This window comes from Tenrec ecaudatus, chromosome 13 (assembly GCF_050624435.1).
Source record: "Tenrec ecaudatus isolate mTenEca1 chromosome 13, mTenEca1.hap1, whole genome shotgun sequence".
NCBI lineage: Eukaryota > Metazoa > Chordata > Mammalia > Afrosoricida > Tenrecidae > Tenrec > Tenrec ecaudatus.
This window is the reverse complement of record NC_134542.1, coordinates 115,615,456-115,635,252: the sequence shown is the minus strand read 5'-3', so window position 1 is coordinate 115,635,252 and position 19,797 is coordinate 115,615,456. Positions and strand designations below refer to the sequence as shown.

Genomic DNA, 19,797 nt, shown 5'->3' with positions numbered 1-19,797 from the left:
AATCGAGAAGAAGCAGATACATTTCTAGAAATACGTTACTTGGCTAAATGACACCAGCCTATACCATAAGGAGAAACAGGTGTGGTCACTAAAAACAACTCCCAACATCAAGAAGGAAAGAAACCCAGGATAAATAAAATACTATTAGAACAACAACAACAACAAAAACCACTATTAAAAATGTAGGAGGCCTTTCATTCCCAGGTTTTAATACCTATTCTATAGCCACAGTAGTCAACCCAGCTTGGGATTGGAACAATAGACTTGAAGACACATGGGTCAAAATTGAGAAATACAGTCAAGTATCGACAGACACCTGATCTGTGATAACGGACTAAAACACAGGTGGAGGAAGAAAGAGCCTTTTCAATAAATGGTACTGCAAAAATTAGACCTCCACCTGCAAAAGAGTGAAACAAGACCCATAACGAACATTATGTACAATCATGAACAGACCACAACCCTAGGACCCGGAATATAGACCCTAGAACCATAGAAACCACAGGTGCAAAATAGAGAGAACGTTAAGGCCCTAAAACAAGGTATAAATACATTACTAAGCATAGTAAAAAGTACTCTCACTATAGAAGATAAAATAGAGGACTGGGTCTTTCTAAAAAATATGACATTTATGTACATCAAAAGACTTCATCAAGAGTTAAAAGAGAGCCCATCTGTTGGGGGGGGAAACATAGTCATGATATATCAGACAAAGGGTTAATTAAATATATATTATATATGTATATACAGCACCTTTTTTAAAAGATCATTTTATTGGTGGCTCTAACAGCTCTTATAATGATCCAGACATCAATTGTATCAAGCATATTTGTACCTATGTTGCCATCGTCATTTTAAAAACATTTACTTTCTATTTGAGCCCTTGGTATCAGCTCCTCTTTTTTCCCTCCCTCCCCCATCTCCCACCCTCGTGACTCCTTGACAAATTATAAATTATTATTATTTTCACATCTTACACCAACCCACATTTCTGTTGTTCGTACTCCTGAGGGGGGAGGGGGGGCTAATGGGTCCATCATTGCAATCCATTCCCCCTTCCTCCCCTCCTGCTTCCACCTCCCCCTGCTCTCCAATAACACCTTAATAAAAAAAATACAAATAACCTGATCGAAAATGGGCACAAGACATGAATAGACACGATACTAAAAATGACACTCAGGCAGCCAATAACCATATGAAAAAAATGTTTGAGTTAATTAGCTCTAAGAAAAATACTAATTATAAGTGGAGAGCAAATGCCTTGAGAATGATTGGGGCAGGGAATGTATGGATGTGCTTTATACAATTGATGTATGTATATGTATGAACTGTGATAAGAATTGTATGAGCCCCTAATAAATTGTTAAAATTTAAAAAAGAATAAATTAAGCTAACATGTGTTAGTTTTTAATATAAAAAAAAGAAAAATACTAATTAAAATGACAATGCAATACCACCTGACACCAACACTCTTAGCAAAATTTGAGAACAGAAAATGATCAGTACTGGAGAGGATATGGAGAGATTGGAATGCTCATACATTGCAGGTGGGACCTGCAACCACTATGGAAAACAGAATGGCAGCTCCTTAAACAAATACCTTATGATCTTGCAATCTCTCTACTTGGTATATACTCTAAAGGAACAAGGAACAAAGCACGAACCGACATCTGCATTCCTATTTTTATTGCAGCAATTTTTATAATGGCAAAAAGATGGAAGCAAGCAAGCAAAAGCTGACTATAGGGGATTGGAGAAGCAAACCCTGGGGCGCTCGCTCATACAGCGCAATCCTATGCATGCCATGCTGCAAAACAAGGTGGAGTCTGTCCTCCTTGTGGACAAGCTTAGAGAAGCTTGTGGTCAGCAAAGTCAGTCAAGCTTCTAAAGATAAATATTTTGGTGCGAGGGTTGGCCTGTGGCAGCTGTGTCCCCGAAGCTAGAATCGTGAGGGCCTTGGACTCTTGGGCATTCTGAGGGATTGGGGAAACTGAGGAGCAGAGGAACACTGACCAAGGAGGGGGCGCCTTGCCGGGGTCTTCGGGGGGGGGGGAGAAGATAAATATTTTATGATACCATAATTATAAAGGAAATAAAAGAAAATAAACAGACAAGTGATTTTCACACCAAAGGAAAAGACTTTAAAGACTATGAGGGAAAAAAAAAAAAAAAAGACTATGAGGAGGCCAGAGCAGGGGAAGGGGCGAGGGAAGGGACAGGAACGTAAGGAGGGAGGGAAGAGGTGGTGGGGGTGGGGTGGGGAAGATGAGCCTTTGAGACCCAGCATGCTGTTGTTTCTGATAGCCAAGCACCATCTGATTTCTTCACCACGCCTGGCGATAGCACCCCTATCTGTAGTGATCGCTTCATGAGGGCAAGTATCAAGTACGATAATGACATAGGAATGAATTGTTTAGATTAGAGTTTAAGATTAATCGAGAGCTCAAAATCCATTTCTATATCTAAGGCTTATATACATCTTAGGGTTCCTATCTAATCTATCAAATTGCTGTTAACAACTTGATACCAGAAATATAGTTCTTAAAAATAGCACAGAGATATGTTTTAGAAAAACATGTTGTCCCTTTAAACTCCTGAGAGCATGCTTCATGTAAGTCAGGACTATGACATGCAGAATATTTGGATCCATTGTGGGTTATTTTTGAGAATAAAATAAGTCACCCTTGCCTATATCAAAAGCATCAGGAGAAAACCCCTTTCTGCACATGTTTTATATTTATTAATTTAATTTATTTTTATTTAAAGAGAACATTTATTAAGTCTCAAATGGAACAAGGCCAACTCCTGAAACATATCATCTGATGAGGGTGACCATCCGCCGGAGGTTATAATGGTGTCCAAGGGTTTGCTGAGATACAGAGTTTTGGAAAGGACATGGGAGGCTAAAGGAAGCTGTCACAAAAACATCATAGTTACTGGTGGGAGGGACTGCTAAAGCAGAATCAAGGGCATGATTGAGACATCAGTCCAGGGCTTCCCCCAGGCAGTCAGGGCATGACTGCAAGCATGAGCTTCCCAGTGCAGTGATCTCTTTCAAGGACACTCCCAAATAAGCCCCTTGGGTGGGTGAGCAGTGTGGACGCAAGCCACTTTCTGGCTGAGAGCCCAACTATTCTTATCCCTGGTCAAGAAGCAGAGGGAATTCAAGGAATAGAATCCACGTGGGAAATCTGAAAATGGCTTTTGGGCTTTCATGGTCATCTATGGCCATCTGCAAACCAAATGTTCAGAATATAAGCTCTAATATTATTCCCTCCTTGGATCATGGATTTTATTATTAACCACCCTTGAATCACACATGTCGGTGTCCTGCACTTGTTTTGACAGGCAGGGGTACTCTTCGACATGGTCCAAATTCCCTATACAAGTGTCCACTGAATCCATATGGGCATGCTTCAAAAAGTTCGTGGAAAATGGAATTAAAAGAAAATGGAATTTTACCATATACTTCACACTGTGTATTGAAAGGGAAGAGGAAACACGCAAGAACTGTGGTTCTCAAACTTATGTGGGCATTACCATCACTTGAAGTGATGATTAAATCACTGGTTATAATGCCAATTCCAAAGCCTGACTTCAGAGATGGGATTCAACAGACCGTGTGTGTGTGTGTGTGTGTGTGTGTGTGTGTGTGTGTGTGTGTGTGTGTGTGTGACAGTGGGTGTGTGCTCCAGAAAGTATATTTTGATTCACATGTGTTGATTTTCAGACCACCAGTTGAGGAACACTGCAAAGAAGTTCGGATTTCTGAGCTGTTCTGAATCGTTCTCTAACTTTTTCAGGTACATGAACTGTTGTCCATATGGCAGGTTGCTAGATGAGGGATAAAGGGCGGTTGTCTTCCCAAATGCCTACCCTAAAACGAAAATTGGCTGTCCATGCCACACTAAAGCAGTTGGAAAGAAATCGGCACACCAATTAGACCCCGATGGGAAACTCCAACCTGGGCCACACACAATGCTCAGCACCGGTGACATGACATCACACAGGCATTCCTAAACTCAGCCAGTAAGGTCAGCCAATACCCTCAACCACGCCTGCCCACCGAAGGCTCATTTTTGCTCTCTCTTGTTCCAGTGTGCCCTGCAAGCAGAAGGCGAAATTCCTTCCAAGAGCCCGTGTGCCCACTCACGGCCACTCCCTCTCCTGGGAGTCCCTGCACTTGGTCGTGCTCGTGGCTCTGCAGGCTGGGTTTGCACCCTGTCCAGTATTCTTCTCACATGCTTTTTGACACTCCCCCGGAGTAGCCATCATCAGTCATGAGCTCCCACGTGGTCCCCTCGCAGGCTTATATGCTTTCCAGAAATAGCATGTACTTTTTGGAGACTGTAATACATGAAAAACATGAAAACCTCCTTTCTCTCATAAAAGTCACTTGGAGTTACAGAAGTGCTTCTGCTGCGTGAATTCTTTCAATACTGCAAAGCAAGAACCGAGGTAAACCACCCCAGAGACGTAACACATACATTCCTTCAGGGAGCAAAATTTAATCCCTCAGATATTGGTTTTAGGACTGGATGCGTAGAAGATTCTCAGACCTCTGATTTAGCAATACCAAAAACAAAACAAAAAATGAAAAACTCAGAATAAAACAAGAACATGCGACATAAATTTTAAGACTGTCTTATGAACTCTTCTTCACTTTTATCCACACTATACAAGAGGAAAGAAACCCTCATGGCATTGTGGGCTAGAAGTTGGTGTTGTAGCTTAGCTAACCTTAAAGTCAGTGGTTCAAATCCGCCAGTGACTCCAGGGGAGAGAAACTAGGCTATCTGCTGCATATAGAACGCTTTCTGTATAGATTTAGCTTAGAAAACCCTGTATATGGTTCCGGTGAGCCAGAATCCACTCAATGACACTGAGTTTGGTTTGGGTTTTATATAAGATTAAGACATCCCCCACTAATGAAACCACCAAGAACTACTACAAAGAGCCTATTTTCATAAACACAATCGAATTTTTAAATCATCTGAGCAGGGAACATCACTGGGAGACACTTCGTATCTGTTTGATAAGATAGTGCTGTTTTCCAGATCACTTTATGAGCGTGCAGGTGGACCCATTCACCTTCTTTCATTTTCAGTACAGACAGTCACCTGGTTATGAAGGAGATCTGTCTCAAGTTTTTTGTTGCTTTTTTGTTCTTAAGTGCATCTTCAAATTAAAATTTGTAGGTGTCAAAAAAAAAAAATTTGTAGGTGTGTTAGCTAAGGTGGTTCCAGAAACCATCCGGTGACACTCGCATGTGTATGCGAAAGAGCTTGATAGGCAGAAGGCATCCCGGTGTCAGCCAATGCAGCCCGGGCCCTCTAGAGACTCACAGCCGCAGGCCGACGACACAGGAAACAGGTTGGTGGCTGTAACTCCCATGGATCCAAAGTTGGTGAGAACACGGCAGGGCCGTAACAGCTCTTAAGGTTGGGGGCCACATGAGGCCACCCCGGAGGCAGTGCGGTGCCCAGAGGGTGCCTGAGTAAAACCTGAAGCTTCTAACCTTTATGAAAACCCCACTTGGATCACAAACCAGGCTTTGGCGTGAATTCTTTCTCATGCGAAGTCAACGACCGAGGTATTTCCGCCCGCTGAAACCACAGGTTTGCAGCTTGGCACCTGGGTCCACAGAACTCAAAATCAGTGCTTGCAGGGCACTGCGAACTGGCTGCATCCAGCCTCTATGGGAAATCAACACGCATGTCCCTCACAGACATCTCTGCGGCTCTTTGGTGTCCACGCATGTCACACAGGCCTCACGGAGGGGGAAACGGATTCCCTTTCTACACAAAGGAAAGTTGTCCCTCCCAAAGTCATTTGTTGTGGACTGAATTGTGCCTCCCCCAAGCATGTGCGATGTGTGGGAATCCTAACCATTATGAAAATCTGTGTGGAAAAGAGCAGGATCCACCACCACCACCACCACTGTTAGGCAGGCTAGTGTAGGGCTAAAAAGTGTCCATTAATGCATGCCCAGAGAGCCAAGCACCTCACTCTAGCCTATGATTTAGCCTGGAAAGATGTAATGGTCATACTGGGACAGACTATGAGAAAGAATGAGTGCTCAAAGGTGCTAGGAAGTTTGTGATGTGATGAATGAAAAGTACCCAGTAGGGGAAACTGGAATCATAGTGAGCCTCAGGACAAGTGGGCACAAGAACATTTCCTGGTGTGCATCACAAGTGGACTAAAGTCAAGTAGGCAAAAGGCCGTTAATTATGCCAAGGTGACAGCGATTCACCAGGGACCTACCGAGTCTCCTGTAAGCTTCTTAGAGCGGCTAAAGGAAGCCCTAAAGAATCATACTGCTGTAGATACAGAATCCTATGAGGGGCAAGTCTTGCTCAGGGACAAATTTCTCACACAGGCTGTGCAGGACATTTGCAAGAAACTCCAAAAACTAGAGCCAAAGCCTGAAGGAGCTACCCTGGAGGAGATGGTCGCTTATGCTAATATGGTCTTTTACAATAGGGAGCAGGGAGGGGAGGCTCGAGCCCTGGAGAAGGAGAAAAGAAAGGGCATAAGGCATCCCAGGTATTACTCAATAACCGATGCCCATCGAATGCCTCCCAGGTTACCCAGACCTTTGGACCAGGTACCAAGTGCTACATTTGCCGGCGACTGGGTCACTGGGCTCAGAACTGCCCTAACTGGAACAAGCCTCCTCAGACGCCATGTGTCCATTTCAAGCAGACTGGCCACTGGGCTGGCCTCTGTCCTAAGGCCCCAAACCTGGAGGGGAGGCGCCCACAGGCCAACGTGCAGCTGATAACGGAGGAGGAGGATTGAAGGTGCCCAGCCCAGACAGCCCAGCAGCAAGAGATAACTGCTACTGGTCTGGAACCTAGGGTGAGCATCGACGTGGCAGGAAGGTCAGTGAACTTCCTTTTGGATACTGGGGCCACCTTCTCTGTCCTTATTTCCTTCCCTGGACCCCTGGCACCCCGCACCTGCTCCATCCTGGGAGTGTCAGGAAAACCTGGAGTTCAACATTTTCCTGAACCTCTCAGATGTCTTTGGGATAAGCTCTATTTTTCTCACAGCTTCCTAGTGATCCCTGCATGTCCAGCTCCTCTCCTAGGCCGAGACCTACTGTCCAAGCTGCACACCTGCATCGTCATCGGGCCTCATCCTCGTCCCTCGACAGCTTTACAGTTGTTCCTCACAGTGGAGGAGCTTCAGATCCCCCCACAGGAACCATGGGAATAAGCCATAACTCCTGAGGTTTGGGACACAAAAGTCCCCGGCAGAGCTAAGTATGCTACCTCTGTAAAGATTTTCCTCAAAGATGCACTAACCATCACTCTGCTATGTCTTAGGATTGCCCCCACAGCGAACTATGTGTTTGAGCCCCTATGAAGTCTTATACGGGCGACCTTTTCTTGTAACAGAGCCAGCTATAGACTCTGAGGTAGCCTTAATATAGCAATTCGCCACCCAAGTAGCCCAATGTCAGGAGGCATTCCATCAGTCTGGGCTCACTCAGGCCCAAGGGGAGGAAAAGCTACCACCCTTGTGCCAGCCGGGAGATCTAGTTCTTATAAAAACTTGGAAGGATGGGTCCCCTAATTCCCAACCCTAGCCAGTTTGGAAGGGACCTTTGCCAGTAATTCTCTCTACGCCCACTGCTGTCAAAGTTCCAGGGAAGAGTGCTTGGTTCCACCATACACAAGTGAAACCCTGGAAACTATCACCATCTAACCCCTCAGAGGCAGGGGCTGCAAACAAATACTCCTGTGAGCCACTGTACGATCTTAAAATGATATTTCATTGCCACCCCAGGACAGCTGAGGGCTACACAGATGATTCTACCTCAGACCTCTCACAGCCTTTAGGCCAGTGAATGCCTTTACCCCGTCCTGTGTTTACAGTGACCAAACTCTCATGCCTGTTAGTCCCAAGAGTTCTATTGATTCCCTGTGACACTAACCTAACTTCAAGGGCACTGTCACCTTACAATCTTACCCTAGTCTCACTTAAACTGTTCACCTGTTGTCTGTTTATTTTCCCAGTTCTCAGGTAACCAAAGACTCTGAACCAAGTGTGCCAGCTCCAGGACCACCGTCTCCTGGACCCACCTTAACCTTATCCATCCTGGGCCCTAAATGGACAACCCCTTCTAACAGAGTAGGTAAGGGCATGGACCCAAACCCCACTTCGCCCTCTTTGCCAGCAGGAAGTAGTTAGAGATGTCGTCGTCCAGTACCCCCAAAGATTTGGGTCCATATTGTGACACTGTGCCCTGTAACAGTAACAGGCAGGTCACCCCCTCGCCCGATCAGGAATGGGTGCCCTGTAACAATAACAGGCAGGTCACCCCCCACCCCCCCATCCCCCCCAACCCCCGGTCAGAAATGGAAAATTTTAAAATTGCAGCCTGAAACAGGTGTAGCCCAGCCCAGGATGTTTATGTTCCAAGAAGCAGCCTAGCCTACTTACAGTATCGTCTGGCAGACCACTGGGGACAAACTGACCTTAAATGTAGCACTTACTTTGTTAGACTTAAAAACTGTTTTGTTTCACTTTTCTGAGAATGCTTTGCCAGTTTCACACACGAACTTGCCTTCCCCCTCCCCTTGCTTGGCAAGACGCCCCACAGGAAGTATAATAACTTCCCTTTGAAGCTGTTCGGGGCTCTCACCTTACAGACTGAGCCTGCCTCAGTTGCTGGTGAGGGCCCAGATTTGAATCTGTCTGAATAAAGCTTTACTGTTTCCATCTCTGTTTCAGTGAGTGGTCTGGGTGAGGGTCTCGCTCGCTAACACATATCTCTTCAGGGGGGAATGTTAGGTAGGCTAACGTAGGGCTAAAAAATGTCCATTAACGCATGCCCAGAGAGCCAAGCCACGGGAACAAAGGAGTGGCGCACTGCACATGCTCAGAGGTTTAGGTTTCCCGCCGGTAGGCATGCGTGGGCGCTAAACCTGGATTGGCCCACCTAGGCCACCTGGATCGGCCCACCTAGGCCAGGTGAATTCAATTCAGCCAATGGGGTTGATCAGGGGTCGTCCACCATGCCTCCCCATTGAATCCTTGAAAAGGCAGGAGCCCAGAGTCGAGCGAGACCCTTTTGCATGATACCGCCAGTTTCCAGCCAGGCTGCATGTTCGGGAGGAGTCCTATGGGTGCCGTGTCAACCTGAAACGTCTTCTAACGCTCATAAAACTCACTTGGATCACGAACCAGGCTTCGGCGTGACTGAGGTATAGTTCTAGCTCCAGAGAGATCTAACACCACCACCACCACCACACACACACCACACACACACAAAGACCGATTCCACATGAAGATTGTCTACAGACCAAGGGACTCCCGATGCCATCGGGCAGGCAGGAATCCGCACAGCCAAGACGCTGTTTTAGCTTTCAGAACTGTGAGGAAATAAATGTTCTTTAAAGCCACACACACACACGAGGTATTTCTGTTTCAGAGGCACTAGGAAACTAAGCTTCATCTCCCTTCTCTTTTGCCCCACGTATCTCAAGAAAAGTTTAGCTAATCTTGAAGTGACAAAACCATTGCTACCAGCAGGGTTGCCAGGAATAGGTGACAATAACAGTATCACTCTAGGTGTGTCCCACTGTCGGCGGCCAGGTGGAGGGTGGTCTGATTCCCATCTACCCCTCTCTACTCTGAGCCCCTCCAAGGCCCTGCACCAAACCCTTTCATTCTTTTGTATTTTCCCCAGGGGCAATATACACGAAAGGTATCAATAGCGCAAACCAAGCCGAATTGACTGCCATGGAGTCAATCCTGACTCAGGGCGCCTCCCACTCCCTTGTGGCTTTCTGAGATTGGAAATGTTACAGAAGGATTGCAGCCCAACTCGTAACCATTACACCACCGACACCACCAGGGCTCCTCTCAGGTATCGAGAGAATTTTATAATAAAAGATATAAACAGATTAGAAAAGAACTTTCGAAGCGTGTTTAGTAAGGGGACTTAGCTCTCTGCTCGCTAAGTATGGGCTGCACATCGTTTTATCTCAAGTCTCCAGAAGAGAAAGGGGGAGAGTTCCTTTCAGTGGAGAAAACTGATAAACACTCCTTCCACCAAGTGATCCAGGCCAGATGGAGAGTCATAAAGCACCCTGATAGCATGTCGCCTTGAGCTGATGTAATGTAAGTGGTCCTTTGCCTCTGTGATCTCCCTATCGAAACCCATAACCCCTATCTAATCTGAGAAGAGCATCAGGAACCGCCGACAGAGGCGTGTCTTACAGAAAGCCTGAACTGTGCAGTTTCAACCTGCCATCCCCTCTAAAACACGGCGGAGAGATTGCCAGCCAGAGTCTAAGAAGACAAGATGACTATATGTGACATGTTATCTTCGATGAACTTCTGGCCTCTTCAGTGAACAAAACCAATCTCACAGTAAATTAGATTTCAGTTAAGAATAAAGTGGTTAGTTAATTGTGACAAATGTACCATTCTAATTATAGGGGAAACTGGGTACCACGGTTTACACATTAGGCTGGTGATCACTAGATCAGTGGTTCAAACCTACCAGTGCAGTAGCTCTAGGAAAAGCTTACACAGCTTTGACAAGAGTGAAGCCATTTTAAGCTGACAGAAGCCATTATGAACTATAAATGAATTCGCTATGAACTATAAACGAACCAGCTGATATTAGGAAGGCAGGCTGTGCTGACAAGTGCAAAGTACTGTACCAAAAAAATGTATGTTCAGAAGGCTCGGAAGAACTAAGAGCAGGGATTGTTCAACTAAGAATGGCTAACCGAAATATCCTGCTTCTCTACTTTGCTTGCTTGCACACCTGCACTTTGCAAAAGTATAAAAACCTTTGGAAAATTAGGCCACCACTCAGTCTCCTCTCAAGAGGGCTGGCGGTCCCTGCGCAGGTAATAAAGTCTTTTCTTTTGAACTTGTCGGCGGTCTGGGTTGTTTTCTTTCTGGGAACGGACAGTTGCTCTGGGAGAGAAAGATGAGGCTTTCTGCTCCAGTAAAGATTTACAGCCTCTGAAATCCACAGTGGTAATTCCACTCTGTCTTATAGGGTCTTTATGAGCTGGAATTGACTTAGTAGTGAGTATAAGTATGTGGGAGGGGGGGTTGTGGTTTAGTAATACACGGGAACTCTCTGTACTATCAATTTTTCTATAATTTTTAAGTCTACTAATTTTTTTAAATGTTGATTAAAAAGTTAAAAACACACAAACAAAAAACCTCTTATAAACCAAGGATGACTTCCAACTTTACAGATTACCTTTTGCTTAATAATTGTCCCTCAGTGACAGAACACGACTCCCCAAAGAAGAAATGTAATAAAAAGTGAAAAGGCACTGTTAACTAATGTGGGATGCAAAAGGACTTTCCCCCAGGTTGTCTCCCCCCAGATATATGCCAAGCCTAGAATTCTGCTTGCATCACATGGTAAATGACTGTACATTTGGAGGTCAAGCAAGCTGCTTAGAGGTTATTTTCCCTGAGGGTTATCTGTTATCTAAATCAATCAGACTGTATAGTCTGTCCCATCCTAAGTAGGGCCCACTCCCATCTAATCAGGATCGTGGATTGCTTCCCTGAAGGACAATCCAGAGAAAAGCTCAAGTCCACTCAAGGATGACCAAGGTTAGGCTGCCATCTTGAATCTAGGATCCTCCCATCTTGTCACATGTGTACCCCTAGTTCCCCCCTTTCCCTAGCTCATCCCCTTGCTATGATGTGTGTGCCTATTGTACAGCCCTTTCCTGTGGTGTGTGTAGCTATCATAATCAAGGGGGCTTGCATGCCCCTAAGGATCTATAGACCTTGGTCAAAATAAAGAGGTTCTCCTCTCTCCTCCTCCCGCTCACTGTGCAGACCTGGCTGCTGAGATCCTGGCTGTCCCTGAGGTGAGCATACTACCATAAAATGTGTCTGACTCCTTAAGTTAACAAGCTCTCCTATCCTTCCTATCTTCCATGACTTTACTATGATCTTTATATATTACAACAGGACAATTGCACCTATGAACCCCGTGATAGTGTTGGAGACTGCTTACTCTGACAACCTAAGAACTTTGGAATATAGCAGGGAGGGGTGATGGATAAAAACACTTAAAGGAATTCAAAAGAAAGAAAATATGAATCTCAGTAATTGTAAAAGTACTACCATTAAATATATATGTATATGTATTTACCAGAAAAATCAACGGAAAGAAAAGATTGATACTTCTGATTGAATTAAAATTAGAAGATCTTGGATGTACACTGTTATAGATTAGAACAGGAATCCAGGACATATAAACCCCTCAGGACCAATAATGAGAGTAGTGATACTAGGAGGGTAAGGGAAGGGTGAAGGGAGAAAGGGAAACCGATCACAATGATCTACATATAACCTTCTCCCTGGGATACAGACAACAGAAAAGTGGGTGAAGGGAGACATCAGTCAGTGTAAGACATGAAAAAAGTAATAATAATTTATAAACTATCAAGGGTTCAGGAGGGAGAGAAGGTGGGGGAGAGACAGAGGAAAATGAGCTGATACCAAGGGCTCAAGGAGAAAGAAAATGTTTTGAAAATGATGACAACAAATGTACAAATGTGCTTGACACAATGGATGGATGTATGGATTGTGATAAGAGTTGTATGAGACACCAGTAAAATGAATTTTTAAAAAAAATTAGAAGCTCTTTAAAGAAAGTGAAAAATCAAGCAACAAATTGGAAATATGTATGCAAATTAGATTTGAAAATACATAAAGATCTCATATAAACCAGTCAGAAGAATACAAACAACTCAATAGATAATTGATTAAGAGATTTAACAGGTATCTCAAAGAAAGAAAAATGATAGGGGTAACCAATAGATGAATGCATGCTCCACTTGAAGTAGCCACATAAATAAGATCATGAAGAAATGTCACTTGACATTAACTCAATCGGCAAAACTAAGAATTCTGAGAATTATACTTGTTAGGGAGGATCAACAAAAACTTCTTATAGATTACTGGTCTGAATGTAAATTGATATAACTTTTATAGAAATAGAAGTTCTATTGTCTCTCCAAACTAAACTAGCAATTACCTGTGAATACACATAAGATCAACTCTTGCACATGTATAAAAATGTCCGAAGTGCCAAAAAAAGGTCATAATAGCAAAAACTTGAAAACAACTCAAATCTCCATTAGCAAGGCAATGAGTTAAGAAGATAGGATTTTGTTACACAGTGGAATACTATGCAGCAATGAAAAGGATGAACTGTAGCTATATTGAAAATATAGATAAGTCTTAGGAACATAATTTTGTATTAAAAACAGCTCTGGAAGACTACAAAAATATAATGCTCTCTTGTGGTACTAAAAAGCAAGCAAAATTAAACACTATATTAAGCATACCTACAAGTACATTGTGATAGTAATCATAATTGTTTTTAAAATAAGGAAAATGATAATAAGATAACAGTAGAAGAGCTAAATTCAAGAACAGTGACAACACCAAATGTTGGAAGGGATGTGGATCCCTGGGGCTGTCATAGTGGGGGAGTGCAGAATTTCAACAACTATGGGCATACTATTTAGAAGTTTCTTTAAAAGTAAAGACCCGGTAATTTCACACCTATGTATTTAAGCAAAAGAAAAACAAAAAGAAACATACCCACAGAAAACTTATACACAAATGCTCTTAACAGTTTCACTTATGACCAACAAAAACTGGAAATTAGCCAAGTGCCCATCAGAAAGCGAAGATATAAACACACTATAATACCCCCCTAAATAGAATATTAATCAGAAGTGGAAAAATAAGTTATTATTTTTGACATCAATATGTCTGAATCTCACAAACATTATGCTGATTGAAAATAAAGTGCATACTGCATGATTCTATTTGTATTTATGGTGATAAAAATCAGATCCGCGGCTGCTTCTCAGGGTGGAGATTAAATCAGAAGGCGCACAAGGAAATTCTCTCAGATGATGGTTAATGGCGTCCAATCGGGCAGGCGCATGTGTTGAATCTCCACTTGCCTGTCAGATGGTTCTACTCCGGTGCCTGGCAGGATGCTGCCACAGCATTCCAAAGAGCTGCACCGTCTTCCATGGTGGCCAAGCTGCAGCGGAGCATCCAGACAAAACCCTCAGCTCCACACAATTCAAAGGCATCTGTTGCCCTTCTGCCTCCTTGTTCATTGCCCGGGTTTTACGTGCATAGAAGCTGATGGCAAATGCCCTGGCAGGTCAGGTGTCAATCGTAAGATCTATTTGTTTCAGTATGTTTCATCCCACCCTAATAACAAAATTCTTAAGGAAAATATAGAGTTGCATTTCATAAATTGGCAGTGGATGACTTTTTATATGACAAACAAAACAGAACATAGCAAATAATGCGGTGAAAGTGCTCTATTTGATAAAATGTCACCTTTTACATAATTTGTAAAAACTGTCTTTGACGTGTTTGGCCTTGTATTTAATGAAGTAATGATAGCTAACGCCAAAGGAGGAAACGGTGATTGAATGATCAATAGAATATTGAACGAACTGGTAACTGAGGGTGGGGTAGGCTGGGGATGGGACACAGAAGGAACACCGAATTCTGTTAGGGTTTGCTTGGTTTAATGACCCTCAGCTCCTCTGCCTATGTTTTTATTTTGACATCTTTTCATTGAATACATAATTCACATACTATAAAGTTCACTCATTACAGCATATAAATTGTGGATTTTAGTAGTTCACGAGGTCTTACAACCATCACCACTAATTGCAGAATATCCTCATTACTCCAAAGTGCAATCTCATAACCATTAGCAATTATCTCTCCACTTTACCCCCAAGCTTCAGGCCCAGGCGATTGCTAATCTGCTTCCTGTTTCTATGAATATGATTCTTCTGGACAGTTCATACAAGTGTAATTTATTAAGACAGAGCTTTGTGTGGCTGGTTTCGTTAATTTAGCACAATATTTTCAAGATTCATCTGGTATCATGGATTGAATCGTGTCATCCCAAATATTTGTTGACTTGACTGGACGGTGATTGTCAGAGTTTGACAGCCATGTAAGGATGCAATCTGGCAGCTGTATAACAATGTCATTATTGTTTTTTTAAACAAGAGAGAGACCTGGTGTGATTGTTGTCTTGTTAGGCGCTATCAGGTCAGTTCCAACCCATAGCAACTCTCTGCACAACAGAACTAAACCCTGCCCACCCAGCACCCTCCTCACGCTGGTTCCCAGGCCTGAGCCCATGGGTGCAGCCACCACGTCAATCTTGCTAGGGCTGCCCCTCCACCTGAACAAGCAAGAGGAAAGTTAATGACAAGAACCTTTCCCCGAAGCAGAGAGAGAAAAAGAGCCTACCCATGCAGTTGGGGCCCTGAATTCCGACTTCTACCTTCTAAACTGTGAAAAAAAAAATCTGTTTGTAAAAGCTGTCCACTTGTGGTATTTCCGTTATCGTGCACTGGAGAGCTAAGATATCCGTGTTGTAGCATGGTCCAGTATTTCATACCTCTCTGTAGCTAAAACGATTCCATTACATGAGTAGTCTATATTTTATCTATTCGCCAGTTGATCAACATTTGGGTTATTTCTACTTCTTGATTAGTATAAATATGGATATGAATACTGATGCTATGAACATTCGTGTACACGATTTTGTGTGAACATGTTTCTAGAATTGCTGAGCCAAACTTTTGGGTTTTGGTCGAAAATGTATTTTTGTTTGTTTTTGAAAAAAAGGTATTTTTAGCTTCATTTTATAGTATCAGCTTTGTTGAGATTTACATTCAATAAAATTCATCATTTTAAGTAAACGGCTCAATGAGCTGTGCCCAGTTGGCACACCATGTGTTACCCACCCCGACCCCCCCAGCCCTCCCAGAAAAAAGGGGTGGAGTATTTCCAGCACCTCAAAACCCTTTGTGTTCCTTCCCTGGTGGTCTGCACCCTACCCTGGCCTTAGGCCATTACTTTTTTTTTTTATTATTATTGTAGGTTTGTTAAGCTTTTCAAAAATTTAAAAAATCATTTTATTAGGGGCTCATACAACTCTTATCACAATCCATACATACATGATTGTGTAAAGCACATTCATTGTAAAATTTTCATATACACTAAAACCCGTGAAAGCTGGAAACGGCTTAAGAAAGAAATGTGTCCAGGAAGCTCCAATGTTTCCCACTAAAACAGAAGAAAGAAAAGTACGAAGATTGCACATTATCTAAAGTAGAAAACCTTTGAGACCTGGAAACCAAACCGGTCCTAGTGCATTCTGGCTCTCACAGGTCTCACTGATCTTTGAGGAATAGCCAGACTCTTTTCTACAGTACCTGCACAGTTTTATGTTCCCACCAGCAATTGAGGAGGACTCGAATTTCTCCGCACTGTTATTGTCAACAATGTATTATTATCTCCCTCTCTCTCTGTTTTCTGCTTTTTGTTTTATTGTGGAGAACATACATGTAACAAACCATTTGCCATGTCGCATATGGACAGTTTAGTGACATTCATGTGTCTCTCACTGTATCAATCTCACTGCCATCAAGAGTCGATTCTAACTCATAGCGATCCTATAGGGCACTGACCCTGTAGGTTTCCAAGACTTTAAATCTTTATGGGAGCAGAAAGCCTCATCTTTCTCCCGTGGAGTGCCCAGTGAGTTTGAACTGTTGACCTTGTGGTTTCCAGTTAATGCAGCCCACTATGCCACCAGGCCTCCTACAGTTAGACCTTCTAGTGGGGGTGTATTATAAGGCTAGATTTTCATGAGCTGCCTAGACACCTTTCATTATTACAGGGCCAGAAAGACCTACGTGTAACTTCTCCTGCTCTTGCCAGATATGCCCAGTAGAAAAGGATCCACACTTGATTAATTGTGGGATTATAAAGAGACCCCCACCCCCAGCTTTGTCTCCCCCAAGGTTATGCCAAACATCAGAGGCTGTTTGCCAGCAGTGGTAGGTCAGGTGCTTAGAGACATCCTCTCTGAAGGCAGTCAGCCATTGTCTGGGCCACCACAGGCGGAGCCCACTCCCTACTGTTAAGGACAATGGGCTACTTCTCCCTGAAGGCTCTAGGCCATCACTCTGGTCCCTGTAGGTGGGGCTCACACCCTACTGATAATGGTTTCTATGGAGAGCCAGAAAATAGGTCAAACCTGCTCAGTGACATCCAAAGTTAGGCTGCCATCCTGAATCTAGGATCCGCCCATCTTGTCACATGTATACCCCAATCCCTCCCCCTCCTATTGCGTGTATACCCCTAGATTGTCCCCCTCTCATTACTAGTACAACCTCTTCCTGTGACGTATGTCTTTACCTGTAATTAGGGGACTTGCATGCCCCCCAAAGATATATAAGCCTTGGTTAGCAATAAAGAGCACGGCTCTTCCCATCCTCTCCCTGCTCCTCCCTCCCCTGTTCCCTCTCCCCTTGTCCTCCTTCCCCTCCCCATCTCCCCTTCTCTCCATCTCTCTCCACGTGGACAACCGAGGCTGAGGTGAGCATGCTACCATGAAATGTGTCTGATTCCATTATTTCTATCTCTCTTCTATCTCTCCTTATTCTCTATGACTATTTTATAATCTATGTATATATATTTTAACTGTACGATCACACCTATTGAACCCATGATTAGTTGTGGGGGGCTGGCCATACCCCCACAGTTAATTTCCCCAACAACACCTCAGCTGGTCCTCAACGTAACGGGTGCACCTTTCTTCCAACCCATAGCTTTATTCTGGCAAGTATATCACATGGTTCCTCATTCTGGGCTCACTGCAAAGGAAAGCCTGCCTCCCAGACTCCCTGCTGCTTCACTCTTTCTGTGGACAGTGTCCAAGTGGCCTTGCTAGGTGACAGGTAGCCTCCTGGCCTGCTTGCTAAGTACCAAGCCAAACTTAGCCAAACCTATTACATTGGGACCCAGTTGAGTCTGAGTCACAGGGAGCCCTTCCCCCCACATAGGACAGAGTGGAACTGCACCATTGGGCTTTCAGTGCTGCAGTCTTCATGGAAGCACACTACCACAGGTGGCTTTAATCGTTGACTTTTCAATCAACAGCCATACGCTTAACCACGGCACCACCAGGGCTCAGTAATATGTGCGTGTATTCATATGGGAAAAATCAAGAAAGCCTATAGAGTCCAAAATTGGCTCTCAAAATGGATATGCCATCGTTCGAATTTATTCAAAGTGGATGCCACTTGCTCGTGCCCAGAATTAGGATTTCAGGTTCCTTAAGAGGCCAGCCTATGCACAATTACCATGGCATTTTTCTTACTACCTGTCAGTCCATTATTATGTTGCCTGCCTATTTGTCCGAAGGAACCTGGTAGTGCAGTGGTTTCTTGTTGGCTGCAAACCAGAAGGTCGGTAGTTTGAAACCACCAGTGGCTGCCCGGGAGAAAGATGGGATTTTCTACTCCTGTGAAGAGTCACAGTCTCGTAGGGGTCACTAGGAGTCAGCATCGAGTTTCTGAGTTACATTTGCCTGTCTCACTTGCTGGAACATCAGTTCCCATTGCCCTCCTGGCAGTCTGAGCCACGGAGACCCTCGCTGGCGTTTCTGAGGTTTATGTACCTTTGCAGGTGCAGACAGCCTCGTTCCCTCCTCCTGCAGAATGGCCCTTGAGTGGGAACTTAGCGGCCCACCGCCAGCATCACCAAGGCTCCTTTAGAACCGAGGAATTGCGCCTCTGGGGAAGGGGGGAGCCTGAGGACGATGGACAAGCTGCACCAGAGAGGCAGGGCAGTCCAAGGGAAGGAAACTAAGAAAAACCAGGTCCATGACTGGATAAGAGGGGTCTGAGGGATATTTTTCAAGGGGAACATGGGGCGCTGAGTGAGATACATAAAGCACCCCTTTCCAGCTCCACAAGGAAGCCCTCAAACCAGGGTTGATTTCTCCCTACCCCGGAGAACAAGGAGTGCTCAGTTCCGGCTGACTCACCTTGCGGGGCAAACTTGTGGTGGTAGATCTCGTAGACCCTTCTGTGCGCCTCTGCCAGGGCCCGCCACCCGGACGCTCTGCTGTGCTGCAGGCCAAGCTCCCTCATCACCTCCTCCACGTCGCTGAAAGTGAACCATATCCCTACCAGGTCCCCAAAGGACTGGAAGGCGAACGTGGCGTAGTCGGCGAAGAGGTCCGCAAAGTCATGGCTTCTCTGGGCGATGCTGGCGGGGAGCGTCCGGTGGTGCAGGATGACCATGGGCTGCAGCTGGGCGGCCCGCAGGGCCTCCAGGAGGCCCCGGTAGCACTGCACCGCGCCCTCGTCTGCATCCTTGGACGCCCCTGCTGGGAGGAGCCGGGCCCACGGCAGAAAGACTTTATAATGGGTGACCCGGCTGGAACGAAGACTGCCTAAGTACTCGGGCAGAGATGCAGGCAGTGGCTGCTGACAAAGGTAAACCTCCTGGTCCCTGTCTCCTGCGGCCACATGGGAGGCCTGGTTCCCCAAGGGGTCATTCAGGTTGGGCAGCAAATTGTTGGTGAGAGGACCAGCGGCTGAAATGACATTGCTACCGGACTCCCCGTCTAAAGCCCAGCACAAACAGCCCAAGTGGACGAGACAGATGAGGTCCCAAGGCAGCTTCATTTCCAGGAACTATGGAGAGGAGTGTGGATTCTCTATTTATCACTGCAGTTGAGGTTGTAAAATACGGAGTGATTATTAGCATGTAATAATTAACTGGGTTAGCTAAAACCATAAAACCAGAACATGGTTCACCAAACATAATATTTAAAAATGTGAAGACCACACGAGGAACCTAGAGCAAGACAAAACACATTCTTTACCTTTCTGTTTTACCTACAAAATCATGTTTCCAATTGTTTACAAA

At 44.5% G+C, this 19,797-nt stretch overlaps 1 protein-coding gene across 1 annotated transcript in view; it reads right to left on the bottom strand.

Moving 5' to 3' along the window:
* The window catches only part of LCT (lactase), a 76,771-nt gene extending 57,218 nt beyond the window's left edge, over positions 1-19,553 (bottom strand). Inside the window, exon 1 of the mRNA XM_075530037.1 lies at positions 18,908-19,553. Within this exon, the coding sequence (XP_075386152.1) occupies positions 18,908-19,553 (646 nt within the window). The remainder of the gene's footprint in view (positions 1-18,907) is intronic.
* Between the last annotated feature and the right edge of the window lie 244 nt (positions 19,554-19,797).